Source organism: Dermacentor silvarum, chromosome 4 (assembly GCF_013339745.2).
Source record: "Dermacentor silvarum isolate Dsil-2018 chromosome 4, BIME_Dsil_1.4, whole genome shotgun sequence".
Taxonomy (NCBI): domain Eukaryota; kingdom Metazoa; phylum Arthropoda; class Arachnida; order Ixodida; family Ixodidae; genus Dermacentor; species Dermacentor silvarum.
This window is the reverse complement of record NC_051157.2, coordinates 150890045-150902900: the sequence shown is the minus strand read 5'-3', so window position 1 is coordinate 150902900 and position 12856 is coordinate 150890045. Positions and strand designations below refer to the sequence as shown.

The window sequence follows — 12856 nt, the reverse complement described above, 5'->3', positions numbered from 1 at the left end:
TTTTTCGTTCGATTGCTCTTTGTGCAGTCCTTAACTGCTCAAGCTTCTTTGTTAACCCCCACGTTTCTCTCCGTATGTTGGTACAGGTAGAATACGATGACGGTTCCCTAAATATTGCGTGCATATACTTAGGATTATATATACGAAGTTGATGTGCGTGCCGAATGTTAGTTGCAGCAAACTGACCTATGCAACCTAGGTATGTCGAGGGACATAGCGCGAGTAAGCTCACGTCTGTTATTCAGCGTAAAATTGCTTAATTTACATTCATCCAATTATTAAGGCGAAAGACATATGTCTCATTAGTCAATCAGAGGAGCGAAAACGCGACGGCGACAGGAAAGGTACAAAAAGGCTACGAACCCTCATCTTTGGTGGGAGTCTAACTGCGACCCTTTGTGGAAGTCGCACCCATTACCTTTGGTGTTAATGAAGGCGAAGATAAATCAGGCTCAGTTAATTAGGAGAGAGCCAAGGCACTCAACCCCGCGACGTATGGTGGGAGTCGAACCCACCACCTTTCGAGGAAATTAAGGCGAAGTTAGTGAAGGCACAGGTAATTAAGATATAGTTAATTAAGGCACTCGAACACACCACCTTGAGGGGGAGTCGAATCCTTCACCTTTCGAATTAAGAGGGATGACTAAGGAAAGTACACTAAGCGAATTAAGGGGGATGACTAAGTAAATTAAGAGGATGAGTAAGCCATGCAGACTAAGTGAATTAAGGGAGGTGTGTACGTCATCTGTCCCTCTTTAATGCATCATCACTTCGGCTTTCGCCTTCAAGTCGTCTTACGGGTAGCATAAGAGACCATGTAAATTTTTTATTGAATAGTTGTTTACCTTGCCCGCCGTAGGTTGCATAGTGGCTATGGTATTGGGCGGCTAAGCACGAGGTCACGGGATCAAATCCCTGCTACGGCGGCCGCATTTCGATGGGGGCGAAATGCGAAAACCCCTATGCACTTAGAGAAGAACCACAGGCGTTCGAAATTACTCAAGAGTCCCCCACTACGGCGTGCCTCATAATCAGGTCGTGGTTCTGGCACGTAAAACCCCCATAATTTGAATTTATTTCCTTCGATTTAACACTTTGGTGGGAGCCCCTATACTTTGGTGCCCATTTTTGGCTAATCCCCCAGAATGAATAGGTGCCACGGTGGCACACGAGGTACATATTCTTTAAGTGAAGCAGCGTCCCTGTCGTATTCGCCTATTAGGTTCTTGCATTTCAGCATAGCCGGTTAGCGATGTAATGCATATATAATCATTTGTGGGTTGGTTGATTGATTGATTGATTGATTGAAGGGTAATGAATAGTTACACATTGCCGAAAAATAAAGTTTTAGCCTTTAAGTTGGATTATCATAAACATTGCATTAGATTGGAGGCTGCATAGGATGAAAGTAAACCCAACTCCAGCTCTGGAGCATTTAATGTCGAGCACTTACTCGGCTGAAAGTTTGATTTACATGGACTCCGACAAATGCGTTCAATCTACACAACTCGCAAGGAAATCGTGCCACCAGTGTCAGCGGCGACATCACACAAGGGAGCGTCACATCGCGCCTTATTCGTTGCCGCTTGCCATCGCCCCTTGCAGGAGCAGTGATCCCCATCACACACGCTGGTACCGCGGACGGACCTAGGCTGCTGACACCGCGGACGAGTGTAGCCTTCCCCACTCCACGCCACCCTGCCATCCCCCCCCCCCTCGGAATCGCAGATGAGATCGCCCACGTGATGGGAACTCAGCGTATGCGTAGCCCGCCTCCCCTCCGCGCCACCTCCGCTTTCCGCCGGATGCTTTCTTTGATTTCCTGCTGCGCTCCGCGTTCACTTTATTCTTTCGCTGTGCTCGTTTGCTCGGTTACGAGGGATGCCGAGGCACGCCGACGTTCAGCACAGGAACGGGCGCCTAAGAGCTGCGCGCTAAGGAAACATCTGGTATAATTATGTGTTCGATTCATTAAGCGTTACTCAGAAACCGAAATGTTTTATGCGTACCTTGACAATGTCGGTGATTTGGTTGTCCCGGTGAATCTTGAATTTTCCGCAGCTGTATCCGCATTTGTGCCCAAGTGAGTAGTTTGCTGGCCGGTTCATCACTAACCTACCCTGAGCACATGGCGTGTACCATCGCCCTCCCATGGCGAGGGTCACAGCACACAGAGTGGTGGAAGGCCAATTGCGGTAGTAGGATGCAAGATAAAGGATGCTGTCGGTCTGCAGGGCACAAAAAGAATGGGCTCAATGGTGCGGGATGTCGGAACAATTCGTAGTAACAGCTGGGGCTTACAAATATACATGGGCAACAAACTGTTCGAAATAATATCTCTAGAGCTGCGTCACCGTACGCCAGTAATAAATGAAATAATGAAACAACAAACACCACCTACTTAGTAACTCGAGTTGGAGCATTTGGACTTTCTCTTTTTTTTAGCTGATTCTTTCTTACGCGGATAGCGTCTACGTACAAATATTTACAAGGTTTTAAACATAAACCACCGCGATGCAATCAAAGCGCTTGGATGCGTTACATCGTTGTAGTTGTCCTAGCGACAATGACAGCCTTTCGGCTGTCTCGCAAGACTACTTCCCGGGGCGAGCAAACCAACACGGCCCGTGCTTGTGAGGACAGAAAAGTTGTGGCTGTAGCGCGCTGTCTCACTACGTCTCTGATAGCCGAGGGTGGTCGCATAGACTGCGCTGGATTGATGACTGGTTCGTTTTCATAAGTAGCATCGGTGACTTTGCGTAAGACTCTCTAGGGACCGTCGTAGCACGAAATGATCTTTCGGAGACCGGCACGGCGGCACGGAGACCTGAGCCGCACGAGGAAACGGCAGAGTAATAGACTGTCCTGCGGTAGCGATCATTGAATACATTTTGCGAATCCAGGGAAGGGACACTGTGACCCGCTCAAGAGCTACATAATGGCCTCTGCGATTCATGCAATGGCATCGCAAACACAAGTTGTAGATGTTAGGTATCTAGTGGCAGAGAAGGTTAGTGCCCGCATAGTGGATGAAACGATGAATAGCGAGTGCCGTCATGCCTACACGAGTTGTAGGCGAAAGTAACATAAGGCCAAAGTTGCGTCCCCATCGGCGTGGTTGGCAGAAGCGTACACTGACAGCATATCACTCAAAGTTTGGCTCAGGGGCTCAGTGAGTCCATTTTTTTTGTGGGTGATATGCAGTTGCCAGCTTGCGGTGGATAGATAATGGACGAAGGACGTCCTGGATGACGTGAGACAAGAAGCACCGGCCTTTATTGCCCGGGAGATGCCGAGAAGCGCCATAATGCATGACGATGTCGTTAGAAAAATGTCGGTGACATTCACTGCGCAAATGTTCGGTATCGAGGCCATCGCTAATCGCGACGGCGACGCACTTGTATCCTGATGCTGCGGCGAGGAAGGGGCTAAGTGGACTCAGTCCAACTATGAACAGCGCTTCATTGGGAATGTCCAGAGGATAAAGGATACCGGCCGATCGTATAGCTGGCGGAGTTCGCTGTTGCCATAGAAAGCAGCTACACCGATGTACCGTTCCATGGAACAGTACCGACCAGACCAGAAGGTTCGCGCAGCTGCCAGGTTGCAGCTGCGTAAAGCATGTGCAGCTGCGTCCTGTTGAAGTTCTCAGAAATCTTTGTTACTACTGGACGTCTTTCTTCAGCTCAAAACAATAAAATAGCAGAAGCTAAGAATTAATAAAAAATACAGGAATCGGTAGAACCCGAAAGTGAAACGTGTCTCCACAGAAGCTGTTGCATGTTCGCTTCGTGAACTCACGGTCCGCTGCAGCAAAAGGCGCATGATTTGCGGGCCGGCGACTGTGTGGCAGGTTGGCTTGGCGCACGGCGTCCTGTTGGCGAGTGGCATCCAGCTGCCACGCCGCTTCGGCGACGGTACGATCATTTTGGTCCATATCCGTATTGTCTTGGGCAGGCAGTTGAGTTTCGACGCGCTGAGCTTCAGGAATGATAGCGGCAGAGTTCGCAAGGTGCGCTGCGAAAGCACCAAGGTGTTCTGCTTCATGCTAGCGTCTACCTCGCCGGACCAAAGCGAGATTCGCCCGTCGATTCCGTTGCGTTTCTGCGCCGCTTAGCGCAGTTTACTTAGTTGGTGCCATCGCAAGTGAAGCAGTAGGCGGCGTGTAAGCGCTGCTGATGCATGCTGAGGCTGCACTTCGTAAGTGACGAGGCGCCGCAAGCTAATCCGACTCGAAAGACAAACGATGTGCGGTAAGTGCCAGCACCGGGCTATACCGCGTTGGAGCGTCCTCTCCCCTGTGACTACCGAAGCGCTCCCTATCGGCGCTCGTTAGTGCCACCATGTACTACTTCGCTTCACGAAGTAGTACATCGTGGCACTAACGGACTCATCGTGACTCAAACGGACTCCTAGATGGCGGCGCCATCGGTGTCAAGAAAACAAGTTCTGCTCGTTGGCGCCGAACGTCACATCCGTTAGACGAAGTTAATCGTGGACCCCGGGATCAAAGACTTTCTTGTAAAAAGCACGTATAAGAACAGCTCAAACAACGTGACTGAACAAATGTCACGTTTCAAACTAAAAACACTCCAGCACGCAATGACATGTTCAGTAATTTATCCGCTATCTAAACGTCATTTCAATATAATCAAGACAGGCTGAACCATTTGGATTATGCGCGACTATCGAGGCATTGCAATATTCTTGCTCCAATTTGAAGCCGTTGCGACGCCTTCATCCTCCCTCACACCCTAACCTGCAGCATGACCGCAGCATGACCATCCGTAGTGCTTACGTTTTACATTGTAGTGTACCATTCCGCCTAGCTCATTGTTAAGTTAGTGATTTGCTGCACACATAAAGATGGTATAGGTATAGCAACTGATGCCTCAAGCAATTTAGTAAATACGTGCAGAACTGAGGCATACAACAAGCACTGTCGAATGTTATTGGCGGTAAAAAATAATATTTTCATATTCATTTTATGTGCGTTTACCGAGCTGCTACAGCTGACTTGTACTTATGCAAGACATACTAATGTTTTATGACCGCATTTTTGGTCTTAAATATTTATATTTTTTGCATAACTTCGATACACAATAAAGAAATACTGTGGTGCTTTCTTTTTGTACTTGCATTAACTGACATGGTGATAATAACGTTTAAATTTCAGTGTTTTTTAATGTCTTCACATAAAAAATGCATGCTGCACGCTTTACCGCCAAGCGTGTAGCTCACATGAATGGTAGCTTAGAAGTGACGTAACTTACGTTGTTGTTAGTACGTAACTTAAGTTGTTGTTAGAGACGTAACTTATCGACGCCTAATTACATTCATTGCTAACTAAACTAAATGCAGGAACATCCTGGAAACAGAGTACAATGGTCCTGAAAATATCCTGCAGCTTAGGTCTACGAACGTTCTCAGTATGCGAATCGGACTCAGAAATAGATTCGGGAAGGATCTGTTGGTGACATATTGTGATGGCCTGAGGATTAACTTTCCTAGATACTAAGCCATGTAGATTATTTCCAGCTGGCCTTGCACTGTCAGGGTTGTTATCGGACAAGTCGCCTTGGTTACCCGAAGAATTTGTTTTCGCTTCATAGCTATTCTTATCGTCTGTGGTGCCAGTTCATGAACGAAAAAAAAAAGAAATTCGCTCTTGAAACCAAGAAGACAGATCTTGAGCTTTTACTGTGTTTCTCATGACACTAGAATCTTACAAGGCCGTGTATATAGCCACGCTCCTGTACACATTATGTCCTTGAAACGCTGCTCGTAATCCCAATTTACCATTTGGGCAACATTATCGTTCGAAATCACACGGAGAAAAACTTAAACTAACTCGCCGTTCTCTAGCAAATTTCGTACGGTTCAAAAATATTTTCATTTGGAAATTCCATTTGTTCATTTCTGCAATAATGTATTTCCAACATGTTCCAAAAATTTTAGCATCCAATGTATTTGCTGACTTATGCAAAAGACTGGCTTCTATGACATTCTAAAGAACTAGTTTATATTCTGAATGTTTTATTCGTGCTTTGTTTTGTTTTTGTCTCAATAGCGCAAGCATGCCTTTTAGCGAAAGGAGCCACTGCTTACCATGCGGACTTTGTATTCAGCTCGCCGGAGAGAAGCTTCCAGTAGGCGTGGAGACAGTATAGTTGGTGATACCATACGGCAATTGGCTAAGTTAATATCCGGCCGGTGATAGTGCACAATGAGAACAAAGATGTCCAAGGATACGCTCGTCCTGCGCCATTACATGTATTATAAACATTTAGTTATTTATTTATTAATTTATGCAATACCCACAGCACCTTCAAAGGCATCACAGTAGGGGGGAATACATAACGTCAAGCGGATTCCTGCTCCATAACTTACAAATATACAATATGGTACATAACGTAAGCGTAATGTTCAAAGAATAACAGTCACTATACGCATGCACAGAGGAAAGAAAAGAAGAAAGGAATAAAAAGGAACATAAATAATGTCGCATCAGTTCAAAAACGCATAAAATGTATCATTCGATATTACATCAACTATTGACGATGGAAGCTTGATGGTAGAACTCCCGTATAGTTCTAGGAAAAAAATACATCCTGAATAGTTCTGTGGCACAATATTTCTCGTACTTTACGAGTGTGGTCACTTCGAGCTGATGCATAATAAGGTTCAAGTATGTACCGTTGCCCGTCTAAAACAACTGTTGAATGAAAGGTACTATGAAATTATTTAAACAAAGTTTTTTTCTGCGATTGTCAAGAGATTTCTATTGTAAATTATTCTTTGCTTGTGTGGCGCTAAAAGCAAAACTATAATTTCCAATTACAAATCTTGCAGCTAACTTTTCTATTCTTTCAACGCGTTCCTTGTCACCAAGCATCGGTGGGTCCTATACCTCGCATGCATATTCTGACAGACCTGACGAAGGTCTTGAAGAGTAGCTTTTTAGTAGCCATACTGAAGTTTTTAGCGTTGAGCCGTATAAATCCTAATGCCTTTCCTGTATTTGCTATTACATGATTAACGTGACGATGCCATTTTAAATCATGGCAAAATAAACTCGTAGGTATTTATATAAGGACACCCGTGACATGCAATGTTATCCAAGGTATACTGAAACAAACATTTTTTTTCTTACTAAATGACATGATAACCCTCTTATCTAGACTCAAACTCATGTGCCATTTAAAACACCACTGAGCAATGCGGCTGAGATCACATTGTAATATTCGGCAATCACCTTCACAACTAATATACTTATACAAGACGCAATCATCAGCGTATCACATATCATTGATAATATCATTGATAAATAAAAGAAACAAAAATGGACCCAGAACTGAGCACTGAAGGACGCCAGAAGTGACGTCTACTCTTGATGACTCAGAACCATTCAAAACTAGGTATTGTTTCCGCAATCTTAAGTATTCGGCAATCTATGCAATAACTGGTCATTAATACCGTAGGTATTAAGTTTCTCAATAACCAAAGAATGGGACAGAGTATCGAATGCCTCCTTGAAGTCTAAAAATATACAATCTATAGAAATCGTTTATCTGTAGCACTGGTAATATCATGCGTGAATTCAATTAATTCTGTTACGCAAGACAATTTCTTTCTAAAGCCATGTTGAGAGGGATTAAATAGGGAATACAGATTCATATGTGCTAGAATACTAGAGTATAAAATGTGCTCTAAAACTTTGCATGCAACACACGTTAATTAACTACCTCACTTCACGGACCAGACTTATGAAGTGGAACCACTGCGCCAATGCTCCAATCATTTGGCAGGGAAGCTTCTGCCAGTGATCTTTCAAAAAGTATTTCAAGAAAGAAGCTATAGGTCGGGCACAAATTCTAAAGAAGTGATTTGTGAAGCCATCAGGTCCTCCGCCTTTGGCAGTATTCAATTTTAATAGTAACAGCTCTATGCCACGTGTGCTGATAACGACGTCTTCCATATCTCCCATCGGTGCCATCTGTTCTCGCGGGGTACTTCTGCGATCATCGCTGCTAGGCATCGCAGTAGAAAACACGGAAGCAAAATACTGATTAAAGTATTCCGCTTTAGCTTCGTCGTCAGAGACGACGCCGTTTTCAGAGACGAGTGACGGAATGGATGTGGTCTCTTTTCCATTTCTTTTCACGTGCTTCCAGAATTGCTTGGCGTCATCTTTGATTGTCAGCTGGATAGATTCGCTAAAAGCATGCTTGGCTACGCGAATTTCCCTCTTCATCTCTGATGTAATTTCTTTCAGCTTCTCCTGTTATCACTTGACGAAACTTATAAACCTGAAAGAATCGTAAGAATATAAGGCAAGAAACAACTCTACACTCTGTTTATTTTGCCCTCCTGCATGTTACGGACAACGTTACGCTAATTGTATTCCCATGCGACCACAAAGTAACAATGTGGTACTAATCGTCCGGTCGAGTTTAAAGAATAGCAGCAGGATTTCACAATTATGATGGCCCTGGTAGAATGCTCTTCCTAGCTAAATCGTTGTTAAAGAACGCCGAACCTTATCCACTATGAAACTTTCTTTTTCATTGCCTCATTTTACCAGCACGTGTACGTTAGTGGAAAGGTAGCACGGACAATAGTGTCATTTCGTACCTTTATCTGGTTGACAAATAGATAGACGACATTGGGATGACTAAGGTTACGAAAAGAAGAATGTAGTAACTTCACTGGAGTTGTCTAAGTATGCGTAAGCATACCCCCACATTTCAATTGGCCCATCCCTAAATTTAGGTTGGCCCACCCCAAATTTAAGTTGACCCACCCCCACCCACCGTGGTTGCTTAGTGGCTATGGTGTTGGGCTGCTAAGCACGAGGTCGCGGGATCAAATCCCGGCCATGGCGGTCACATTTAGATGGCGGCGAAATGCGAAAACACTCGTGTGCATAGATTTAGGTGCGCGTTAAAGAACCCCAGGTGGTCGTAATTATTCCGGAGTCCCCCACTACGGCGTGCCTCATAATCAGATCGTGCTTTTAGCAGGCAAAACCCCAGAATTGAATTGATCTCACCCACCCCACAATTTAGGTTTATGCACCCCCAAATTAATATTGGCCCTGTCTGAAATTTTAAGCTGGCCCACACCCAAATTTAAGTTTGAAGAACCATAAACTTCAAATGACCTATCCCAAAATTTTAGATAGGTTGGCCCACGCGCAAATTTAAAATGGACCGTGCCGAAATTTCAAATTGACCCACCCCAAGTTTACATTGGCCTTCCCCCAAAGTTCAGGTTGGAAAACCCCCAAATTTATGTTGACCCACCACCCGAATTTCAGTTGGTACACGTCCTAATTTCAAATTGGCCCACTCCCAAATTTGAAGTTGGCCTACTCCCAAATTTCAGTTGGCCTAAGTCGAAATGTCTAGTTGGGCCACCCCCAAATTTACATTTGCCCACCCCTAATCTATATTTAGCTCACCTCCAAATTTCGGTCGGCCCACTGCAAAATTTCTATTCGGAACACCCCCAAATATATGTTGACCCACTCCCAGATTTCAAGTTTGCCCAACTCCAAACTTAGGTTGGCTCATTCCCAAATTTAAGTTTGCCCACCCAAATTATAGGTTAGAACACCTCCAAATTTAAGTTGATCCACCCCAAAATGCAGTTAAGGCACATCCAAATTTGAAGTTGGCCCACTCCCAAAATTCAAGTTCGCACAACCCCAAATTTCAGTTGGCACACCCCTACTATAAGCTTCCCCATGCATGTTCTAAGGAGCCCTATGTATCCCTATGGGTATTGTCTCTTATTGATTTATTTTTTGTTTAAATTGATCCTTATCACTTGTAAAGCTACATTTACAGGCATCTGCATTCACAATATTATAACCATTGAATATCTTAGGTTTGCAAATTGCGCATTTTTGTGCAGATGCAAGGTCTTACACTGTCGCGTTACGGGGCTGGGATACTCGCCAAGGAATACTTGCGCATAAATAGTAAGTAATAACAAACTATGTAGAAGAAAGAGTAAGTAATGATTATCGCAGTTATTCATAGCAAAAGGAAAGCGAATCAGGCAAAGGAAAACAGCAGAAATAAGATACACGTAGCGCTCAGAGTGTCCTGTTTCTGCCGTCGTCTGTTTTTCTTTTGTGCTTTAGTCAACCCATTAAGGAAAGCAAACTAGCCCTAATTTCTGTTTAACACAGCAACTTATTACCGCCATAAAAGGAGCAGTATTCAGAATCACTAAAACCCATCAGTTCTTGCGGTAAGCTTATCAACACCGTTCAGCTGCAAAGAAACGGGGAAACTTTTTCCTACCGTTATGTTTCACGTAGAATGTGGTATCAGCCATTGAAAGTGTAAAACTTCTTCTTTTTGGGACAAATATGTGCCCCACAGTTGGATTTTGTGACAACGCAGGGAAAATTAGCTTTCCTACTGCTCAGCGCATCGTCGAAATTCGCATATCCTTAAACATAAGAAATCTCATGATTCTTGCTGAGCTACGCTTAAGTGGTTCTCTAATGCGGCTAGCAGTACCCGCCATACCTCGAATTTATTACACATTTTTCTGTCATACACCTACGCAAAAAATGTTTCATTTATTCCACTTATATGAAGTACAGTAGGTATTGTAAGCTGATTTCCTCAGACTTTGTGTATAAGTTGGCCGTATTTCCAAAACGTGCTGTTCGAGAACTATGAATTGGCAGCGTCGTTACAAAAAAAATTGTGTGTAATAAATATATGTATATGCAACATTGCCATGTAGAACTTCGTTCGGCGAAATGCCATTAGCGTTCTTGCGCGTATTGCAAACTTAAACAAGACTTGTAATACCGCATTGCATCGCGCAGAAAGGTAAGACATCTCCGACGTATATTTCTGCACTCCGCGATTAGTCCCGGAAAATATTGTGCATGTTCACATATTAGACACGTCATTACCTCTTTGTAACCGCTTACGACTACACGCTAAGATCTTCAAGATACACCATCATCTAAGTGAATCAGTCTAACTGCACAGTAGGGTTCAAGAAGGGAATATACCGCTCTCAGAATGGTGGTGATATTGCAATATGGATTTTTTAAAGCAAAGCAATGCTTACGACAGTTGCTTTCCGAGGTGAATAGCACTTGCGATACCAGGTAGCCAAAAGTGGACAATCGTGTAGCTTGGCCGAAGTTTCGGGTCTTTCTTATTATTCATCAGGCGTGAAATCATCTGCAGGAAAAAAAAAGTCAGAAATTTAGCAACACACATGTGTTGACAACAATGTCGCCAAAGTCCAAAGTTAAGTGTTTTCGCCAGGTGTCACCGCTTATATCCACTGAAAACTTCAACTTTTTCCAAATTTATATTCAGTTGAAGAAAAAAGCAGGCTTTTTCAATTTTTAACCTCGACTTACCACCTGCAAACAAACTGCAAATAAGCAGTTTGTTTTGACCATACCAGTGTGAAAGGAAAGCGACAGGTTCCATTCCTGCTCAATTTAACACCAGCTGCTTAGAACAAACAAAATAATGCCCAGCAGAAAGTGTCAACCTCACACATGCATTTTCAAACAAAGGTTTTCTTTCGACCTCGAGGCACCTTTCGTACGTACCTGACCTCTAAAGCCAAACACGTTTAATGGGATGGTGGCGCCATTTAGGAACGGTCGAGCGAAGAATTAGTTTACAAGTTTATGGTTTCAATCATACAGTTTAGTACCAAAAAATTCCAAGATGCCTAAGCACTTCTTATGAGTTGTGAATGCGAAAGCATTAATGTCCAATGGAATGCCGCTGAGCAGTCCTTCAAGTGATTAACTCCTCGCGGGCAAGCGAGCGCGTTGAGACGCTTGGCGCGTTTTGATTTGGCCTTAACGAGGCTCAGATCGAACGGTCGCGAGAGTTTGAGCGGACAAGGAACGCGCGGATAACATAGGCTTCCCAGAACGAGAGGGAGGATGACGTGGCGTCGCTGCGATGCCCTCTCCCCTCACGCAATACCTGGCGCTAGCGTCCCGGACGGTGTCCCCTTTCGCCCACACTGCTCCGTCGAGGCGCGTTCGTGCCGTGGCGTCGCAGCCAATGGCAATGGGAGCTTGGGCGCCGTTTCGCTGATACAGACGACAGACGCAAGGCTTTTTCGCTCAATGAGCCATTTGACGCTTTTGCATCAATGTATACAAAAGGGAACTGCGGCGTGCAAGTAGGGTGATTAAGCCAGCACGGCAATCATGGTTGGTACATGGATTTGGCTAAATTTCATCCGTTTGGCTTCAAGCGGCTTTGCGACTTCGTAAACTTACCATGTTCAACAAAGTATGGTGGTCTAAATAATTAAATAAACATAAAAAACTGTCCGATGGAAGAGTTCGAGCGCCGGACCTCAAGCACTCAAGCCTGATATTCAAACAATTTGTCACGGAGGCGTGCGTCGACAAGCGGCTTCGAACGTCGTTTCTCGAGGGCAAACCAGTGCGTTGCGTCACGTGATGCGTTTCGATCCGTAGTTGAGCCACAACTAACCAACGCATCAAAAACACCACGAGTACAACATTAAACTATGTATGTCCACCTAATATTAAAAAACATAATTTATATATGATGTACGGCATGTAATTATGCATATATCATATTCAGTCCGCGTATAACGTACTGCAAATGAATTCTTTTTTTCGCATGTCGTATGACAAGCTCCTCTTTAATACTAATAGTTATACCTTGACATCTACACTTCACACACACACACACACACAATCACACACACACACACACACACACACACACATATATATATATATATATATATATATATATATATATATATATATATATATACATGCCTCATGATCCCACTCACACGAAGAACG

At 44.0% G+C, this 12856-nt stretch overlaps 1 protein-coding gene across 1 annotated transcript in view; it reads right to left on the bottom strand.

Annotated features, from left to right (window-relative positions):
• Nucleotides 1-12856, bottom strand: part of LOC125945040 (uncharacterized) — an 87962-nt gene that overhangs the window by 51256 nt on the left and 23850 nt on the right. Inside the window, exons 5-7 of the mRNA XM_049666595.1 lie at nucleotides 11104-11219; nucleotides 6109-6259; nucleotides 2010-2228 (exon numbers count right to left, since the gene is read on the bottom strand). Coding sequence (XP_049522552.1) covers nucleotides 2010-2228; nucleotides 6109-6259; nucleotides 11104-11219 — 486 coding nt within the window. The remainder of the gene's footprint in view (nucleotides 1-2009; nucleotides 2229-6108; nucleotides 6260-11103; nucleotides 11220-12856) is intronic.